General features: G+C 46.6%; 1 protein-coding gene across 1 annotated transcript; it reads left to right on the top strand.

Moving 5' to 3' along the window:
- The first annotated feature begins 5502 nt into the window (after nt 1-5502).
- Nucleotides 5503-6803, top strand: Foxd4 (forkhead box D4). Its single transcript, XM_087609043.1, is given in 4 exon segments — nt 5503-6579; nt 6581-6722; nt 6725-6763; nt 6766-6803. Coding segments are annotated over 4 exon segments (1296 nt in total).
- The last annotated feature ends 14996 nt before the right edge of the window (nt 6804-21799 follow it).

Below are 21799 nucleotides of genomic sequence, written 5' to 3'. Positions count from 1 at the left end.
GTTACTGGCAATAGCCAGGGCCATGCTGGAGAGCTCACCCTGGTGGTGTGGGTGAGTTGGTGGGCTGAGGCCCAACTCCAGGGCTCTGAGTGGTTCCACCACCAACATCTACTCCATCTCTGACCTGCTGGAGCGTGTGAACTGCCGGTCCTGCAGTTCCAAAGTGTAGTATTTCCACACAGGTAACAACAGGATATCTGAGGAGACCCTTCCTAAGAATCCAGTACTGATGGAGTAGCAGAAGCCAGAGGCCTTGAACCAGATCAATTACACTGACTCATTACAATGAATATTTGCAAGTAAAGATGTGTGGACCAAAGGATGTACTGTGTGACACACTACAGCTTCCTTGATGAGATCTTTTTTTTTTTTTTTTTTGGCATGGAGTTGGGAACAGGGAGGTTGCAAGGGTTGGGGGTGGATACAAAGGGACTGGGAGATGAATGGGATTGGGGTACATAATGTGAAATTCATAAATAATCAATAAAAAGTTTAAGAAAGGCAACTTCTAGCGATGTTTGTTATGTGCGTAGATCAGTAGATTGCTCAATCCTCATCAGAGAAGCTTCTCGCAGTGGATGATAATTAGCACAGAAAGAGACCCACAACTGGACAGCCTACAGAGCATTAGAGACCTTGGAGTGAGTGCCCAGCCCTAAGTGGGATGTCTATCACGCTCCTCTCTTCAGGGCTCAGAGAGTGTATGCAGAAGAGGGAGCTATTCTTAATAAACCCCTTATTAATTCTAAATAAACTAAGAATTTATGTTACATAAAAATATCTTTTGGGCTCTGGGAATATAGCTATTGCTGTAGAGCTTAGTGTGCAGAAGGGGCTCAATCTTGAGCATCAAAAATTAAACTAAAGAAACTTTATAAGTCTTCTCATGGATGTTTGGATAGGAATTTAAGTTAAGGCAAGTATATCCTTGGGGTCTTTAATCCCTAGACTGAATTTCGAGGGCAAGGATCAAAACCTAAAGGCCTCTAGAGCAATGAGGAGCTCTCTTCATGATAGTACCGGCTTGGTGACAATCTGTGAATTGAGTAATTATCCCCTTTAGCTTTCTAGCCTCTGTGGGAAAACTGCATGTTTCGATTGCTTTGAAGGGACTTTCCCATGTCTAGAAATAAGTGTCTTATATTTGTGGGCCTGTGTTGAAAGAAGTAAATTCCGTCTTAAAATGCTGAGTTGTTTTCTCAAAATGAGGCTGTTTGAAAAACTAGTATTTGTTTTGGAAGAACAACAACAGCAAAACTAGCCTTCGGAGAGAGTTGATCACCAAACACTGTTGATTTCCCGCTGTTCTTGGCCTCTCTTCAAATGTCCAGTGGCTCTAATGCTTAAAGCAGGTAGAAGAGTAGGAGTCATTTCTCATGTTCTTTAGAATGAGGGACCACAGCGGCCCTTCCCCAGGGCACCCCACTCACTTCTCACTGCTATCGCTCTTTGTTTCATTCCATTCATAGTCCCTTACAATCGACCCTTTTACTGAGGCATACAGTTCACACACTAAGCCACAGTTAGGTATCTAACTGCAGGACATTCTACTTAACTTCCAAAGAAGCCCTATCCCCCTTAACAAGTGCTTCTTGTGTTCCTCACGCTAGTCTCTGAAGAGTGGTGTATTCAAACTGCCTTAACTTGTTTCTTCAGGGCCCATTTGAAACACTCTGTATCTGCACGGCACTCTGTATGCTGAGTAATGGTCCATTGTGTCTTAGGGTTTCCACTGCTGTGAAGAGACACCATGACCAAGGCAACTCTTATAAAGGAGAACGTTTCATTGGGGCTGCCTTACAGAGGATCAGTCCATTATCATCAGGGTGGGAAGCATGGCAGCTTGCCCACAGACATGGTGCTGGAGGAAGAGCTTAAAGTTCTACATCTTGATCCAAAGGCAGCAGTACGAGATTCTCTTCCACAGGCAGCCAGGAGGAGGGGCTCTTCCTCACTGGGTGGGGCTTGAGCATAGGACCTCAAAGCCCACCTGCACAATGACATATTTCCTCCAGTAAGGCCATAACAAGAACACACCTCATAGTGTCAATCCTTGTGGGCCAAGCATTCAAACACATGAGTCTATGGGGGCCAAACCTGTTCAAACCACTGCATATAGTTACATCACACTTTGTGTATCTACTGATGGCCTTTAGGTCTTTCAAATTATCCTCGCCCTCTGCATGGTGGGTAACTGAATGTAGGACTTTACACGCTCCCACACTTTCTGCCACTGAGCTGTACCCTACCTGTTCTAGTTTGCTGTGTTGAGTCATTGACCCAAAGTGACGCAAGGGGTGGGGGGAAGGGCTCTAATTCAATTTACCTTTCAGGCGATAGTCCATTACTGAGTGAAGTCAGGGCAGGCACTCAAGGCAGGAACTTGGAGTAGAAACCATGGAAGAATGACGCTTGCCAGCTTATGCTTCGCTTGCTTCCTTGCACAGTCCAGGCCCACCTGTCACACAGTAAGTGTGGCAAGGAACACATCAGTCACCAATCAATACAATCTCTCACAGATGCGACCACAGGCCAATCTGGCCAAAGAAATTCTTCAATTGACAGTCCCTCTCTCAGGTGACTTTAGGTTATATCAAGTAACCAAGCACAAACAAACAAACAAACAAAAACCTAACTAGTATACCAGTCTTGTTTTTACTTTGAGATAAGAGCTCACTAAAGTTTCCAGGCTGGTCTTAAACTATTCTTAATAGCCCAAGTAAGTCTTGAACTTGGAATCCTCCTGGCCTAGCTGCTCTAGAGTAGCTGAGGTTATAGGCTTAATTCATGAGAACTGGGTAAATTTTAAGAATTGCATGTGTGTGCACATGTGGAGGCCAGAGGCAGCCTACTGTTCCTCAGGAGCCATCTCCCCTTATTCCCCCACCCCTACCCCTGGCCTCCCTCACTTAGGGATCCTTCCAGTCTCTACCTTTTTAGCCCCGGGATTACAAGTGTGGCACCATGCCTAGCACTTTTACGTGGGTTCCGGGGACTCAATTTGAGACTTTAAGCATTGCAAAGCAACGCAATTTACCAACCGAGCTATTCAACACCCAGCCCTCGGATATATTAAAGGTTTAGACTGATAGACTCACGATCTCAGCATCCTATGGGACCTCTGTTACTGTTAGTGAGCCGACATTGTCACAGGAGTCCATATGTCACATTCTTTTCCTGTTGAAGAATGTTAACCAGGATAGAACATTGTACTCAATGGTCTCCTTAGGTTGCTGTAGACCATGACAATGCCTTAGCTATCCTGTGTTTTTGTGCCTTCGGCAGTACAAAGATACTCTTCAGTTGGGACGTGTCCTTTATAGTAGGCTTTGAATTGCCTCATCACATCAAGCAACCATGGTAGTTGAGGTTGGCCTTCATCTCCTGGCTGAGGTTTGCTTGCATTTCTCCATGGGAAAGGATACCCTCTTTTTCTATTGTACTTTTTGGGAGGGAAATCACATGTAAGTAGTTGGGAATTAGACTCTATCTTGAGTAGCCATGTGAGTTATCTGAAATTCTGCAAGAGAGTTCCCTTAATTGATTTAATCAGTTATTCTAAGCAACGTCAACACGCAAATATATTTCAGACGCTGAGTTATAACCAGCCCTACTTCGATTGCTCGGTTTGCCCCAGCGTTGGCCACCGGGAGCACTCTAGTTAGCTCCTAAGTCACCTTTGAGATTAAACCCAGAATGTGTGTGTGTGGGGGGGGGGGGGGGTTGTTTTGTTTTGGAGCTCATTCTCACACCCTTTCATTTGTAAATAACCCAAATCCCCAAAGCAGTTGACTTTAGGAAAACCAACAATACTCTCTCCCACACAGATAATCCGAGAAGGGGAACCGAGTCTCTCCAGCAGGGGGTAAGGGCAGCATCTGGGGCCCAGCAGATTGAAAGAGACACCTGCCGGCCCTCCTGCGGCTTAAAAATCATACAAATAGTCCTTGGTCAATTTTGGATTTAAACACAAATCTGTCAGGCTCAGATCTGTTGTTGGTCCTACCTCAAGCGGCACACAATAGAGCCTTGGAGGGTTAAAACCTCCACAGAGCAGAAAGCTTAACTCAAAGGCTTTGCAAGGGAGCTGTTCTCCGAAAGATGCTACCTACTTTAAACCACTTGAATCCCAAAGGTATGGAGCTGTTTTTGGTAGTCAGCCTCTGATTTCTCGGTAAAGGTCACAATCACTTACAAATATGAATGTCGAAGGTGGTACAGTCTTCACCCTTTCCTACTTTATCTTTTTAGGTTCCACCTGACAAATTCCCCCACTATGTCCCATGGCGTTGTATTTTGCCAGGCAACCTCTATTTATGTAACAAACATGGCGTACGGTACATAAACTATACGATAGTTACTTCCGTTGCCAACTCTCATAAAATCAATCTAAAAGATTAGGCATTCCGAAGCCTTCAAGCAAGTCCTGGAGTCGCTGTCCTGCTCTGCAGTGTGAATGCTTCACCATGGACCCCTTGTAGGGACGCAGCATCCCAGCCCAGCCCTTCCTCACTTTAGTTTCAAGCTTTATGCTTATTATCACCACAGTAAAGCACTTGTATTTCTGGATGAATGTTCCGGTTGGGGGGTAGGGGACAAGACAAGCAGGCAGGTGCACTCATAGAGTGAAGGCATTCTTTATGAAACTCCTGTGGGGAAACAGTCTTATAGCTGGGATATACTGTGAAGGTCTCAGTTGCCACTGCGGTGTAAGTATGTTGCTTTGGAAGCCTCCTCTAGGCACATCTGTCTGAATGTGAAAGATAACACGCACCTTTGTTCCTCTGGCTAAATATTAAAAGAAGCTGGAGAAAATGAGGCTAAGAAAATACTCTAGTTTTTCCTTTTTAAAACGCTCACTGAACTTCCCATAGCTTATGCCAGGATGCTTTAGTTTCTAGGGAAATCCAGTCATGGAATAATCCGGTGGAGCTTGAGTGGAGGCAAGGAGCCATTTCTCTTGAAAGGGGGAGGGGGCTATAGCTTTAAGTCAGTGTGCCATTCTGTTTGAGATACATTCTATGAATCTTTCCCGCGCCACAGTCAGTACTCCGGGAGGTCTAAATGTCGATGTGGTCACAGGTCTTTGGCTATCATGTTTTCCTTCTCGATTTTTATTTGTGCAGTTTTAGAGCAACATTAACAGAGCCCAAGCCACGCCAGAGCACTTTGGCTGATTAAACCAACGGGAGAGCATCTTCCTCTGTAGTGGATGGGTGCGAAGAGGGAGCAAGGACCCCCATCATTGGACCGCGTCAGAAGGAAGTGGTTCCTCTCCGAGGAACGGAAAGAAGGATATATAGCGGGGAAGTCCACTGCGCACTTCTCAGAGAAACTTAAAACACCAATTGCGCCTTGCCACGCGGCGTTAGGAAGAAAAAGCAGAAAGAACAACAAAGCCCCCAACCTGGGAGCGCTCCTGTTTCCTAGCTAACCCACCCACCCCAAACCAGGTGGGTTGCACCCAGGTCTGTCTCCTCTCCCTCCTCCCTCCTATCCTCCATGAACTTAGCAAGAGCTGGGCACCTTCTCTCCACTCCGCCGCCCAGTCCTCTAAGCTCCGACCCAGAAGAGGTGGAGATCGACGTGCTGGCAGAGGAGGAAGATGGAGATCAGACGGAAGACGACGGTGGGGAAGAGAGTCATAAGTGCCTGGAGCGATCGCTACAGAGGCCGGGAGCCCGCACCCTTGCAAGGAGGAGTGCGGGGGACTGCGGCGACCTGAGCAACTCCTCCGGGTTCCTCCGCAAGTTCCGAGCGCCGCGGACTCGGGCCACCACCACCACAGCCGACGGCCCGCAGCCCGCCAAGCCGCCGTACTCCTACATCGCGCTCATCACCATGGCCATCCTGCAGAGCCCGCACAAGCGCCTGACGCTCAGCGGCATCTGCGCCTTCATCAGCGGCCGCTTCCCCTATTACCGCCGCAAGTTCCCCGCCTGGCAGAACAGCATTCGCCACAACCTGTCGCTCAACGACTGCTTCGTCAAGATCCCCCGCGAGCCGGGCCACCCGGGCAAGGGCAACTACTGGAGCTTGGACCCCGCCTCTCAGGACATGTTCGACAACGGCAGCTTCCTTCGGCGTAGGAAGCGCTTCAAGCGCCACCACCCGCCCCCGGGAGGCCACCCGCACTGTCCCTTCCCTCCACCCGCTGTGCCCGCCACCGTGCAGGTCTCCCAGCCCGGCCTCCTGCTCCGCTACTCTGCCCCGCCGCAGCCTAACCTCGCAGTCCATCCCGCCTCCCCGCCCCGGAGCCGCCCGTGCGCGCCGCTGCATCCGTATCCCCTCCGCTACCTGCTGCTCGCTGCCCCCGCCTACGCGGATGAGCCTAGAAAAGCCGAAGGTGCGGACCCCGCCACCTCCCTCGCCATCCCCGCTCTGCAGCCCTCACCGGGCTCCCAGCCTTGGGAGGGAGACCAGGGCTCTGGATCTCGGTCCCGACGCGGGTGCGCCTCTTTCACCATCGAGAGCATCATGCAGGGGGTGACAGGGGGAGGAACTGGGTCTGCGCAGAGTCCGCCCTTCGCTCCGTGGAGCTACTGCCACCTGCTGCAGCACCCACCGTGCCTGCTGCACCCCACAGGCCGCTTCCCCTTTGTTTCACGTGCCCGCAGCTTCCCGGACAGTGTTGCAGCAGCAGCAGCCGCGGCCGCCGCCGTAGCAGCAGGAAGAGCATCACTGTGCCATTAGATGCTCTCCCGGTAAAGGCAAGCGGCTAGGCCCCGGCACCTGTCTGCATCTGAAGACTGAAGGCTGACAACCTCCTTTCGGGCAGAGAGGGGACCTTGCCCGCATTTTAAGCCGTACCCAAACTCAGCCTCCAGGCTGAGTCGCCTTGGCACACCTGGAGCCAAGTGGCAGAATGGCACTTGCTTTGTAGTCGCCTGCTAGGTTTGTGCGTGGAAAACCAGCATCTGAGCGGGTCTAAATCCTTGCAAATTGTTACAACTGTGTTCTGCTCGCTTTAAGACCCAAACGCGGGAAATTCCCGGGACTGCAAGTCTCGCCTTGTCTTGTGGACTTCAGTTGTGGCTTCCAGGGTTTTCCTGATTTACATACTTGGACCTATGGACTATGAACGTGAGTGAAGTGTTTGTTGTTAATAAAAAAAAATCTGTGACACAAAAACATCCCCATCTTCATTCTCTAGGAACTGCAAGTGTTCCCAAGGCCTAATGTGTACACGCCCCATCTTCCTGAAACCCGTATGTAATACAAGTAATTTCATAACATTCATTTCCTGTATATACTACGTGCCCTACTTCAGCGGGGAGTGTTAAAAATAAGCGTAGTTATATAGATTGAATAAAATACAAAAAAAAACAAAACCTAGAACACCACATCGCTTGTTTCCTATTATGTCTCGTTATTCGTGTTCATAAATAGAATTTTTAAAAATTTACATTCTTATCTCACAATTCGTTTTTATGATTTAGATCCATTATAGATATCTGGGATGACACATTTTAAATATGGGCTTTAGAAATTCCAAATATTTGAGGGCAAAAGTTTGTCTTATAAAATAGTTTTAATTCTAACGAAACTTCTAGAAGGAAAAAAATTAGAAGAATAACACAACTTCCGTTCTCTCTCACTCCCACCCAACATTTTTAAAAAGGTATTTTCAAAGGGGAGTTTCGCTGTGTAGCTCTTGGAGGCCTGGAACTAAGGATCTTCCTATTTCAGTCTCCAGAATTCTTAGCGTGCCTCATAACGCTGAACTTAGGCACCATGTTTCCAAAGCTGATTATTCTTCTGAGGTAAACTGGAGGATGACTGGAGCTCAGTTTGAACCAGTGTATCTATTCTTGGAAAGCAAATTGCTATTGCATATACTAAAAAATTGCTAGTATTTTCAAGGGCTTTATAAATAATTTCTGAGAGATCTTGTAACAGTGATACAGCTTCGACTTCCAGAAGGCGGAAGTTTAGATGTCGAGTGAAGAAGTGAGCAGGTTATAATTCGTGGCTTTGGAGAAAGCCGCCCCAAGTAGAAGAAATAATCTGTGCTCCCCACACTTAGCAAGGAAGCCTACATTTCATTGTTTACACCCCACAGCTCGTCTCACCGGCTATCTCAGCCGGTTCCAATCTGAGGGTTTTGTGGGACCTTCCGGAAAGTTCCTAAACTCAGACTTCGGTAGCTTTGAGCATTCAGGCAGGCAGCTTTTCTCCGTTTGGTCCCTGTGCTCTTGATCCCCACAGTACCACCTCTTTGGTGGCCAGCAGCATTCTGAGAGTTTAGAGGCAAATCAAAAAGAGAAAAATCCTCTTTCCCACGCTTCCGCGGTTCCCCTCTGCGCTTTGTGCAAAGACGTTCCTAGCCTGGCCACCTCCAGGTATTCAGTTAACAACGCATCCGAGCTCCCAACTCCCTTGAACGCTGCCCCCCCCCGCCCCCTCCCCAGCGGATCCCTAGGCGGGAACGAATCTCCGGTGGGCTCCAGCGCTCTGAACTCCCTTTCCTCCCACACCCAAACCTGTCCCTGCAGGAGAATAACCCCGCCAGAGCCTGGCCAAAGTCCGTCCCTAAGTTGTAACGCTTTATTATCAAAAACATAGCAAGACCAGACTTTCCAAGATCTCATGGCGAGGGGAGATGAAGGTCGTCCCAGGGGTCCATTAGGTCAGGGAGTCCTGAAACTAGAACAGCTTGGACCCCGTCCCGGCGTGACCTGTACCAAGCCCGGGGACCGTGCTGTGGTCGTGGATCCTGAGAACCCGCAGGAACCGGCGCACCTGCAACCGTCCCTGTCAGGCCGGGCGTCCCCACCGTGCCACGTCTTAGGAGCACTCGAGGAAGCAGCGAGTTCAGCTTGGTCATCCTCACCGCCACCTCCAGGCCCACGCGGAGCCCCAGGCGGCGGTTCTGGATTCTGTGTCACGCGGGTATGCTGGGCTGGGCTTTTAAAAGTGTGGCTTCTGAGATCCGGAAGGCTGGAAAGTCTCATTGGGACTGACTGGACGCATCCAGACCTCACAGCGGGAGGGGACTGCCTGGGTCTCTGCCCTCTAGGAATGAGTGTCACACACCTTCAATTGCTCTCCGCCCTCTGCTCCTGGTGCGCCAGGCACTGAACCCACGTAATTGATTCCCCAAAATCAACACCGCAGAACCACACCGTTCACAGAGGAAAATTTTTTTAACTAGGAGAAATTGTTTCCTAACGACCCTCGGGAGGCAACGTCCGGCCCACTTATTTTCTAAACCACGAACTCTTTCTACAGCCCTGGCCTCCTGCTCGGCCTCCCGGGGTCTTCAAGGTCAAGACCAGGCCACTAGAACCAAAGTGACTAGTGTCTAATCAGTAGAGAACTCAAGGAGCTCCTCCCTCCCGAGTGATTTGTTCTGATTCTTCCTGGTGGTCCCTGAGAACTGCCACCCTGAAGACTGAGAGGTTTGGCTAACACAATAGAGCCACCTCCTCCCGGTGGTCTTTGGGCCTCGGGGTAGAGCTTGCAGCTACTTGCTCTCCCACCCGCAGCTTCCGCTTGCTGCGCAGGCCAGGGAGTTCCGGGTGCCCTGTAAAGTGCCAGGAAGAAAAGTTTGAAACTGGGGATCAGCGGGCCAGTTGGTGCTCTGGTCTTTCCTGAGGAATGCCAAATGAACTACCGGCTGACATCCAGAAACTGCTTTCGTCTCTAGACTGCAGAAGTCCGTCGCCCCTATTCCTTGGGTTTAGATTCTGAGACAGAGGATAGACAGCCTAGATAGAGCCCCACCGGAAACGAGGGGAAAACACTGGACTCTACCGTTAGGCTGGCAAGCAAGCGGAAACTAATGGCCTCTTCTAAGATAAGGTGGAACCTGTGTGGGGGACTGTTTTTCCATCAGCATTTACAGCCAATGTTCAGGAAAACTTTCCCATGTCAACATATAACCACAATCTGTAGGGAACATTGCTTGCATTGCTAATGTCACCTTGTAATTTTTACGAAATAGTCTTAATAGCTGCCCCCCACCGCACCCCGCATCAGTCCTGATTATTTCTATGGTTTTTAAGTGTTCCTTGACATCAGTCCTACAAGCATCAACTGAAAAGAATTCATACAGGGACGGCTAACACTACCCAAACTGACTTCTGGCAAAAAGAGAAACTTACAGGTAGGGAAAGAGCAAGCATTAGAGACCACGGTATAAAATTCACCTCCACCCTCCTTCTCCGGACTCCCTTGACACGTGGAGGGTTGCCTCGATGTAAACTCTGACCTCCTGTCCGCTAAGGGTACAGGGACGTGTCTACTGCAACAGTAACGAAGAACATTTTAGGTCAGTTATGGCTCCCGTACAGTGAAGCAGTTATACTTCCCAAAGCCAGGCAATGAAAACAATGAGTTTAGATGAAGCCTGAGAAGAACATTTTTTCCATACACACTGTGAATCTAAGGCACTATTTATGACCCGTATCTCGTGGAGATACACACACACACACACACACACACACACACACACGCGCGCGCGCGCGCGTGTGTGTGTGTGTGTGTGTGTGTGTTATAATATTGTTCCTATAGACTTAAAAACCAAACCAAAACCAGAGTCTCACTATATACCCATGACTAACCTGGAACTCTGTGTAGACCAGGCTGGTCTCAAACTCACAGAGATCTGCCTATGTCTGCCTCTTTAGATCTGGGAGTAAAAGGGTGCAACATTCTCCGGACCTTTCTGCAGACTTGAATATTCCCCAGCATAGGTCTTGGAAGGCTTATGTTAATCTTCTTCAATGCTTCTTATATTTTTAGAAATTGACTGTCATTTTGGGTGCACTTATAGACACATTGAAAACTGCTAACCAAATGCCTCCTCTATGATTTAAATCTAGTTTTGTGATAGTAAAGACCTTTATACCTTTAAATTTTTATGTTTTAACATTTTATGTTGTGTATCATGCTGTGTTTTCATATGTAAATATTAAAATCTCAGTGAGCATCATGATAAAGTAAGAACGAGAATTCTGTGCTTGTAGAAAGAAGATTCATTTTCAGGTAATGGCAAATGAAAGAGAATCAGGATATAAAATTTGATTGGACAGAGAAGAAATCGCTTGCACGTAAGAAGCAAGTTTATAAAATCTGAAGGAAGCTAACTCTTTCTGCTCCTTACGAATGTGATTGCAAACGGCATCTAACTTCCGTTTGCATTCTTTATTATAAGTCAGCGTCTGTGATCTCAGTTACCTAGGTCGGCAGTTATTTGCCCAGGTTTCTGTGCTCACAGAATCTCTGGGAAGGAATGAACCAAATTATGTTCAAGTTTTACCTATTTCAAAAGAATCCTGGTCCATTATTGAAACTACCTATGCTGATTAATGGAAATCTACTGCTTTTATAACGCTGGCAAGTGTGTAAATGAATGGTATAAATTTTAAATTTAGTTGGATGCAAGTATTGTTCAAGTGACCAATATTTTTGTTTGAAAGGTTTTATTCATCTAAAACAAATTGGGAAGGCTAGCTTGGTACATCAAAAATTCACTATGTTTGTTAATAGTTCTGATTTCCTAACCATTTCGTATCTATTTGGCAAGGAGTTGGTATTCTGTGTAATGCTAAGTGTTGCTTAATTTTCTTATACTTTCTGGTCCACTGCATTGAACACTTAATATATCACATATATGTGCAAGTAAATTTTAATATGTGTAGTATATTTGGCATTTGATAGTTTTAAAGCTTTAATCCCAGATAGATTATAATTTTTTTAATTATTTAGATGATTACTGTAAGAATATATCATTTGTTGGTTGAAATCAAGCTTAGACTCTTACAAACTAGTCTGGTTTCCAAGGCTAGACCCTGGGGAGGAGTTGAGTCATTATGCTTTTTTCTTTCTCTCCTGTTCTTCAATCTTTCCGTGACTTGAGGTAAACAATACGATCTCTCTGAGCCTCAGTTTCTTCAGCTATATAATGATGACAGTAATTGTAGATTCATCCTATGGAGTCATTGTGGGAATTGCTTTATGCGATCACCTGTAATAACTCAGGATGTGCTTATGGTGGTCCCATACACACATGCTCTGTAAATGAAAGTTATGAATTCATAGTTATAAATATGGTGTGGGTCTCACTGTTGGGGACATCTTGCCTCATATCCTTCCTGTCAGTCATCACATGGTGGCTTTCCTTACTTACTGCCACATGGGGTTGGAGGATAGGGTATAGGGTTCCTGCCAGAGATTCCACTGATATGACAGACAAACCATGTACACCACCCATTTCCAGGACCAACAAGACCCATCAGAGACCTCTCTCTAGTCACATAGACACCTGGCCTCACCTTGCTCTGAAGCCCCACAGTAAACAACTACAATATCTTCAAATTTTAAATTAGAGCACATGGGACAGCAAGGACAACCTTCTCCCCTGTGAATCACCAGCTTCTTTTCTGTCTAACTTAACTTTCACTGGTGTGGAGAATTATTTCCGACTATTGACTGAGCAACTACTTGGTGCTAGGCACTGTGTCGGGGGCTAGGGGTACAATGATGAGCAGAACTAATAAAGCCCTTACCTCAGGAGCTTGAAGTCCAGCCCCGGCAGTGTCAGTGGTGGGCAACTATAAAGTCAACTGGTAAGTGGGCAAACCCACAGTGGTGCCTTGTTTATTTGGATTTTCTATTATTATTTTTAGTTGTGTGCACTTACATCTGTATATAGATGTGCTCAAGTGTGCACAAACTCATGGTGTTTTGAGAGCATATAAGCAGGAACTTCTAGGAGGAAGAGACACTTATACAGAGTCATAAAGGTTTGGGGGGGGGAGCTGCCATGCAAAAGGGAGGATCTGTGGGCAGATATAAAACTGGTTAACTGTTGTGACACTAAATTTTTTTCAAGAATAGGTGAATAGTTCTCACATAGTAAGTTTCAGCAAGCTAGCCATGTGATTTCACCTACATCATGACCAAGAAAGTCACCTGGAAGTGCAAGGGGCCTCAGTAGAAGGGAACTAAGGTGACCCACAGATTTTAAGGTAGTGGGTGGAATGCTAAAAAGCCAATTAGAGTAAAAATTCATCTGTTCACTGTAAAAGTATCTTTTATTTGTCTGATGTAATTATTGTCTCTGAGGCGTACTGCCTCAGCCTGCTAACCTAGTCTTAGTCCTGGATGCTGCTAGACTGCGTACAATCTTATCCAGGCCTAGGATGTTTTCATTCTCTGAGACTTACTCCTGAATAAGCTCACCCTTTCTAGTTCTTTCTGAGCTCTTGCTGGATAGTTCAGCTGTTCTGTCTCACAGCCCCCCTCCATGTTAACTGATTCAATCTAGTTTTTCTTAGTTTCTTCCTGAATTGCTCTGCTTGACCTCAAACTAACTCTAGCAATCTGTTCTAATCTTCTGGCTTCTTTTGTCTTTACTCATGTTTAGCTTGTTCTCTCTTCAACCTGTCTCTGTAAAACTCTCCTGGTAAAACTGTCCCCTCCCCTCCTGTACTGCCTCTTTCCTCTCTCTTTTCATGAGAGTTGGGCGTATCCTATTCTGTCAAATCTTTCTCTGATTCATCACTTTGTCTGCCACTCATTTAGGCATCGCTTTCAAACATGGTGCTTCTGTCTACAAACTAACTTTACCTTCATTGTTTGGGATTAAAGCTGTGTACTGAGAGTGTGTCTGTATTCCAGCCAAAGGGATTAAAAGTGTGTGCTAGGGGCTGAGCCATACCACAACTAGAACATGTGTTTTTTTTTCCTTCTTCAGTAAATAACACAATCTCAGGGTTCACAGTGTGATCAAATATCCTGCAACAGCCCACTGTTGTGAGACCTGTAGGTGAGACTTTCCTGGCAACAGGAAAGAAGTATTTATAAACAACTCAAAGACACATCTAAGGGGAGAGGAGGGTGGGGGAGGGGAGAAGAATGTAAGAGAGGACAGAGGGGAGGGGGGAGGGGGATGAGAGAGGGGATGGGGAAGGGAGAGGGTTGAGGGTGAGGGTGAGGGTGAGGGAGAGGGAGTCTTAGCTTTACTATGTGCCAGACACAGGAGCATGTGGATTGCTGTTGATGCACAGCTGAGGGCAGGTGAAATATGTCTAGAGTCTGTGATTGGGCAACGAAAAAGGTAGGCGGGGCTAAGAGTTCAGAGAGACAGGACAGGGGACAGAGAAGGACAGAGCAAGATGGAGGAAGAAGGCCGGATTCACATGGCTTGAAATAGCTATGACTATCATAGAAGAGCAATGGAGTAACACAGGGCAATTTATCCAATCTAGGTGGGCAGCTTGTATCAATATCAGTTGGCTCTGACTTCATTGTTGTGGGCGTTTTGAGGGTTGAGAATTTACTGATAGAAATCTGACTGATAAATTACAAGCCTCTGGAGTTTTGATTTTACTGGGTTAGGGGATTTGTGACAGCTAGCCACAGGGGGTGGATGACTGAGAATGAACCACAGGGAATCTGAGCTGGCCTCCACTGGGGATAACCATGGCGGTGGGGGGACCACCTCGGCCGAAGAGTAGCTAATGATAGCATGGATTGATTTTTTTAAATTATTACACGGAACAGGGGCACAGGTGCTAAGTAAGAGCCACAGTAGGTAGGGTCAGGCTGTCACTCAGTGCCCAGGGCTTGCCCAGCATGCATGAGGCTTTGGGTTAAGTCCCCAATACTGGGAGAGATCAGTGAAGAGTCTGTCCCCATGGAACTGTCCCAGGATGTGAGATAGGTGCTAAATCAACGACAATCCTGGGGGAACAGGATTGTTGGTCATTTTCTGAGCCATCTCCTCTGACAAACCTCACCTTGGGAGACATTAGAACACCCCTTAGCAAGCTGAGGAGAAATGGGGAGCAGAAAGAGAACCCAGCATCTCAGAGCAGAGGTCTGACCTCTGGCTGAAGGGTTAAAGTCTCAGGTGTCACTGAGAGTTGATGCTTTAAATTTACTGACTTGAGGTTGGTGTCATCATATGTCATGGACATGGCTGAGGGCTGCTTTTGTGATAAAAGGCACACATGTGACCTTTACCATCCTAAGCATATTTGGTTGTACACGTGAATAGTGTTAACTACACATGGATTTGCAGAAGAGCAGAGAATTTCGTTATCTTACACGAGCTTAATTCTGTGTTTGTGCAGCAGCTTCTTGTTTCCTACCTCTCCTTCGCCCCAACCCTGACATGAGAGCTAATCTCAGTTGTCAAATCAGAGACAAACCACTGTATTCCTTCACTAACATTGTGTAACAGGTGCTCAGACCTTAGCACAGCTGACTTCAGGATAGAAGTACCATCCATGCCATAAAACAGCGCATAGACGTACTACCTGCAAAATGAAAACCGAGACCTAATTCATCAAAGTTCATGGTTCTGGGAACGTCTCTGAACGTGCCAGTCTTGGTTTTTGACTTCAGGCTAACTGTTCTTGTTAACTGAAGTTTGTGGGTTTTGTGCTTAAAACTCATCCCGAGAAAGGCTTGGTGCTATACTGGCATCAGGAACACCCAGTGTAGGTGCCAGCCAGCAAATAAACACTTTCTGTTGCTTTAAACTCACGTCTGAGCTGCCTTTTCTGGTGGATACCCCACAACATTAGAGCTCAGCTTTGGGCTTCCAGCACGGGCTGGAGACAAGTTGCTCTCTAGGAATTCTTTAGGCCTTCAGCACCAGAATGGAATTGCTGGAGCTCCCAGCCCACCCACAGACAGAAAAACTACTGAGTTCTCTGTCTTTCCAGAGTGAGACAGACGTCATTGGACTCTCAAGACCGTACTGTATAAATGTACTGTATAAATCTAACAAATTCCCTTTGGTTACCTGGAAACCTGCATTCTACACCCAAAGATGTATCCTGTTTTTCTTTTAGCGTGACAGGTGAATCGGGGTGGAGAGGGTGTGTAGATTAAGGACACAGGAAGAGACTAGAGAGCTGCCTCCTGATTACACTGGGCTGCCACACCTGTTTGCAGGTCTCTGCCCCCCCCCCCCAGAGCTGTCATCTTGGCTCTTGGTATTTTAGAGCCTGGTATGGAGCTTGTCACATAGTAGGTACTTAACCCAAACGTGGGATCTATGACTTGAATAGTTTTATTTTCAGCTGTAACTGTCTCACAAAAGGTATGTTTGTGATAAGTAAAACGAAGGTTCTGGAAGGTAAAGCCCCTGGGATCAGTAAAGGCAATGGGGCTGTGACGAGATGAATTTTGGAAAAAGTGAAAGAATGAGAGGAAAACAGACGGTGGTCCCTGTTCCTTCTGCCACCTGCTTCTGCCCTCATGTCCCCGTCCACTATCTTTAAAAAGTCGAGACTTGAATGAACCCTTTCCCTCTGTTTAATCCACTCTTCCCATTTACTCATTTTCTGCCCCCTGCCCTGCCCCCCATTTCTACCTTGACCTGCAGTCAATGTGCCTTCTGCTGTGTGTCCTGGGACTGGAACCAGCCATTTCTGTGGGTGGTGGACCACTGCCATACCAGTTGGTGGCACTAGTATATAGCATTGTCAACTGCTTGTTGCTTTCCACTTCTCTGCCCGAGGGAGACTTCCTCAGCTCTTCATCTGACTTGTATAGTTCCCTGAGTCTGTTGGGGTTGAATAGCAAAGGTCAGACTGTTTTCACGAGCTTCAAAACCAAAATCCGGACCAAAGTACCCCCCATCCCATTGGATTTATCATGAACCATAAACATAAGCACATGCACGTGCGCGCGTGCACACACACACACACGAACACACACACATGAACACACACACACACACACACACACACACACATCTGTGAAGTTTAGCTCTAGGTTCTCAGTAATTACTCGAGTCTGCACATGCCCAAGACCCTCCTGTGAAATGACGTGGTATAACATAAACTATGCATACCCTCTGTGATGGTTTATATATGCTCAGCCCAGGTAGTGGCACTGTTAGAAGGTGTGGCCTTTTGGAGTAGGTGTGTCACTGTGGGTGTGGGCTTTAAGAGTCTCATCCTAGCTCCCTGGAAGTCAGTGTTCTGCTCTCAGCTCCTCCTGCACCATGCTCCTGCCTTGATGATAATGGATTGAACTTCTAGAACCTGTAAGCCAGTCCCAATTAAATGTTGTCCTTACGAGATTTGCCTTGGTCATGGTGTCTATTCACAGCAATAAAACCCTAACTAATACACCTTCCCACATACTTTAAATAGTTATCTGTCATTCTGAATGTCACGTAGTACTCGGTAAATGTTTGCTGAATTGTTTTGTTTATTATAGCACGCACTCCTACCCAGAATAACTTCTGCGCATACTGGACTGAATCCACAGATTTGGAACCAAAGGTACAAAGAGCCACCTGGGCTAATAATTATCCTCTCCCCATTGGGAAAGCTCTTTCATGGTTTCCTTCAAGCAGCAGGCTGCACTGTGCTCATCGTCTGAATGGTCAGTAGGGATCTGTGTTGTCCGGCACAACTCTTGAAGCTGTGTTTTGGGTCAGGCAAACCTCTTTAAGGGTGGCCCAGCACTGCCATACTGACCCCGCTCCTCCAGGACCCAGCGCCACACTCTTCTATCTCTGTCAAATCCCACACAGCCTTCCTTTCCTAGCCCTGGTCATTTTTCATGAGCCCCACGGTAGCATCCTTGGCTCCTCCGGTCTTACTTTCCGGAAGTGGAAACTTAGGGGTTCTTTGGAAGGTTGGTTGGATGGTGCTTTGCTGAAGCAGACACAGGAGAGAGGATGTTCTGCTAAAGCAAGCACATGAAAGGACACGTGATGAAGGATTCTTTGCTGATGATCCCCATGTATTGGTCCGCCTTACACTGCATAGTTGAGCTGCATTTGTTGAGACTCCATAGAGAGAAAGGCACAGAAAACTTCTGGTGGTGTGCTGCCGTTTGTTGCTGCTTTCATGGACTGGGCTGATTGGATGCATGTGGTGAGACAACAGCCCTACTGAGGCAAGGCATGTGGAGGACACGTGGTGTTTGGAGGGTATAAATAGGGCTCGACGGAGCGACAGAGACAGAGCTCGGTTTGTGGTACAGCTAGCTGTGCAATGCTTGTGGGTCTCTCATCTTTGCTGATCTTCACTTCCCTGAGAAAGGCACGGCCGACCAAGGACTTCTGGTGTTCCTGTTGGTCCCTTCTGCTGACTTTTGCCAAGGCTGAAGCCTGGCTGTCTCCCCTAGATCATGGCACTGCTGTTGCTAACCCGACTTTACTGAACTAGACTGCTGGTGTATCTGTGAAGTGTTTGCGAGTGGATTGAACTGCCGCCGCCTGCTAACCTGTGAACTGAACTGCCCATTTCCAGACAACACAGATGGGAGTTGCTCCAAGGAACCCATCTAAACAGGTCCACTTCCCCCATATCCTTTCTTTTCCACTACCTCTAGTGGGTGGTGGGTTACAAGGAAGGGTAAAGCATTTAAGAACCATCACTAAGTATAGGATTTGAAAAAAGTTATGCTTTCCTCCCGAGGACTGTATCGGATTCAGATGAGAACTCTCTGGGGTGTTACTGGTGTGTTTTATTTGTATTATTTTATTCTCTAGGACCCCGCCCCATTTGCTAGACCTTTCTCTCTCTGATGACTTAGTAATATTATCTTAATACAGATAAGCCAGAACCAGGCTCCCCAGAATCTCTCCCCATTGTGACTCCATGTCAAGCTTGGCCACAAAAGACATTTGTGCAAGGAGTTGTCATAGGACAATACAGTGACTGGGGACAGGTTGCTGTGGACATTGCCTTACAGAGGCACTTTCAGAGCCACGCCCATTGCTCCATCTGATGCCATTCTTTACTCTTGAGATGTGCATGTGTGCACCTCAGTAGCTAGGGTGTTGCTTTTCTGGTGGCTTTCATTGTCTGGTGCTATTTATGGTGGTGGAGGAGGGGCGGCTCTAGAGCACTCCGTCTATCTCGTCCGTGCAGTGTTTGAGATGTGAACAAACTGTAGGTGTGGATGCCAGAAGGCAGTGGGAAATCCAGAACCAGGTTTTAGGAATTTGGCGTGTAGATGGCAGAGTTGCTGATGGCGAGATGACATCACAGCATGACATCATAGCATAGCACAACAGCAGGAGAAAGCAGTGAGGGACTGAGGACCATTGTGACTCAGGAGGGAGCTGGGAGTTGTAGATGAGGGAGAAATGAGGAGGCTGAGAAAGCTGCAGAAGAAGGGCGTCTGAGGACTAAGGAAGGACCATCAGCTCTTCCCCCTGGGCACTGGGCAGCTACACAGAAAACATTGTTAAAATCTGTGAAATGGGGATGGAGAGACATGGCTCAGTGGTTAAGAATGTTACTGTGCTGTTTTTCAAAGCTGAAGAAATACAACATTGTATCGAATATTCTATTGTTAAAGGAAGCAACTACAGAAAGCTCTTACTTGCTCAAAGGAATCAGTGCTTTTTGATGCAGAACTAAACCAAAAATATCCCAACTACTGTCAATACTTTCAAAACCAGCATATCAAACTTGATTTTCATCAGAATGCTATTTTTCAAAACCCAAGATCCAGATTTTATATATATAAAGAATTGTATTAAGAAACAATTATTGTGGGGCTGGAGAGATGGCTCAGAGAGTAAGAGCACTGGCTGCTCTTCCAGAGGTCCTGAGTTCAATTCCCAGCAACCACATGGTGGCTCACAGCCATCTGTAATGGGATCTGATGTCCTCTTCTGGTGTGTCTGAGGACAGCTGCAGTGTACTCATAAATAAAATAAATAAAAAAGAAAAAGAAGATGGCTTCTTTGGTAGACTCTTTAAAAAAAAAAAAGAAACAATTATTGTGCTTCATCTTCGGACCATTCTGGGTTTTTTGTTTGTAATCAGTGTATGCATAAAGCATTTACATAACTTGTTTGTTTTGTCTGCTTTTAATATTCAAAAGAACTGAATGTGAAAACACAAGTTGATGAAATTCCACCATCGTGAACCTTTTCCTGAAACCATAACCTTTCAGATTAAGCAGAGTCTATAATTTATTGGGGTGGTTTAAAACCAACCCCATCAGAATTGATGTATTATCAAGTAAATACAGTAGTTTATTTACAGAACATCATCCATACCAACTCCCCCTTCAGGAAATGGAATCAGACAACATAGTAGTGTGATTTAATAACAGGACCTGGCCGAGCGTGGTGCGCACCTTTAATCCCAGTACTAGAGGCAGATGGAGCTCTGATTTAAGAGGCCAGCCGGTCTACAGAGGCAGGTCCAGGTCAGTGGGTCTGTGTAAAGGTTCCTCTGGTGAACCATTCCTTTGTAGAAAGTTAAAATCTGCACTAAAAGGTTATGATTTGTGGAATCTGTTTGATGTGGAAATGGAATCATGGTTGGAGCTGAAGTTGGCAATTTAAGACCTGCTGACTAAGTGAGTGAACAAAATTTGCTAATATCAATTAGTGCCCTGCATGCTCTTCCTTTACCCTGACTCATTCCTTACTGGCGGGATCGATCTTCTCAGTATTTGCCTTCTGGTTTAATGAGCAACAAAAGTATCTCTGTAGTATCACAATGTCATCCAACTGTATATTTAATTTATTGTAAATAATGGTGGACAGTGGTCAATAAACAGTTTTATATTCCTTTTTTTTTTTAAAAGAATGTTATTATGCTTGCAAAGAGACCGAGTTTGGTTCCCAACATTCTCTGGTCATAGCTCACAACTGTTTTTAGCTCCTGGGAATACAGCGCCCTCTTCTGGCCTTGGCAAGACCTACACTCACATGCACATATCCCCTACCTGCCAACCACATACACAAAAACCTTTTAAAAACTCTGTGGAAGTCAGTGTTTTGGTAATGTCTACATCTCTATGGTAAGTACTCCTGATGTTCATTTTCCTGTAAATAAGCAAAGATGGTGGAAGATGATGAAAACAACTCAATTAGCTGCTGTTGGCTCTCTTGCTGTCCTGGCTGTCTTGAGCTGAAGGACTATCAGTCTAACAGCCAGCTGACCTGCCATTGTGCTGGGATCAGCCAGCTGTCCTGTGCACTCCAAAGATGCCTGGAGACAACTATGCCAAGACTTCGTGTAGCTGATTTCCCTGGCCCCTGGAGACACAGTGTCAGCCGGGGCTGTTTGAAATCAGACCTCTGCCTATCACAAGCCTCAGGAAACCATTTCTGAAGGGCCTCTGACCAGCTGGAATACGATGAACATGTCTCTGACAGGCCCTGCCCTTCTCCCTGATTCTCTCTGTCTTGCTAAGAAACTGTTAGATTACATTCCTAAAGCTGGTAACCACTGTCTCTTCCCTTGTTTGACCAATTCTTCTTCCTGAGGCTGAGTACCAAGGTCCATCTCTCAAAGTATTGAAGTCCAGCAATCAAAAGTCTCCTTTGGCTCCCCTAATTAACATGCCAATTAAAATAAAACACCTCATCCTAACATGGGGTTTCCAGTTTCACCTTTATAAACTGCCATTTGCCTACCGGCCATTCCTGTCTCCACTCTGTCCAAAGGCAGGTCTTTGTCCTCCCTGACAAATACCTCCTCCCCCTTTCCCTCCCCTGTTCCCTTCTCTATCATCTTCTGTCTCAGGTCTTGTTCCTTATCCATGCCCTCTATCTCTCTGGGAGAAATTAATCTCCTTTGTGCCAAGAACTTGGTCTTGGGGTGTCTTGGGCCAGCTTCCAAGGTCCCTTACAATTTGCACCTTTGTCAGAGTGGGGGTGCATCTCCTTGTGGTTTAGCAGAGGACTGTAGTGTCTGTTGCTGAGGTGAGGCCATGATTGGTGCAAAATATAAGCCTCAGTGAGGTGGTTGTTGCTAAGTGTAGAGCTATGGGTCCCCACATCTGCTCTGCCACACGGCTTGGCTGCTTAGGAAGGCAGGATTCAGGAAGTTGACCATGCTTACCCCCA

The sequence above is a fragment of the Rattus norvegicus genome, chromosome 1 (assembly GCF_021556685.1).
Source record: "Rattus norvegicus strain SHRSP/BbbUtx chromosome 1, alternate assembly SHRSP_T2T, whole genome shotgun sequence".
Taxonomy (NCBI): domain Eukaryota; kingdom Metazoa; phylum Chordata; class Mammalia; order Rodentia; family Muridae; genus Rattus; species Rattus norvegicus.
This window is presented reverse-complemented; position numbering and strand designations above follow the sequence as displayed.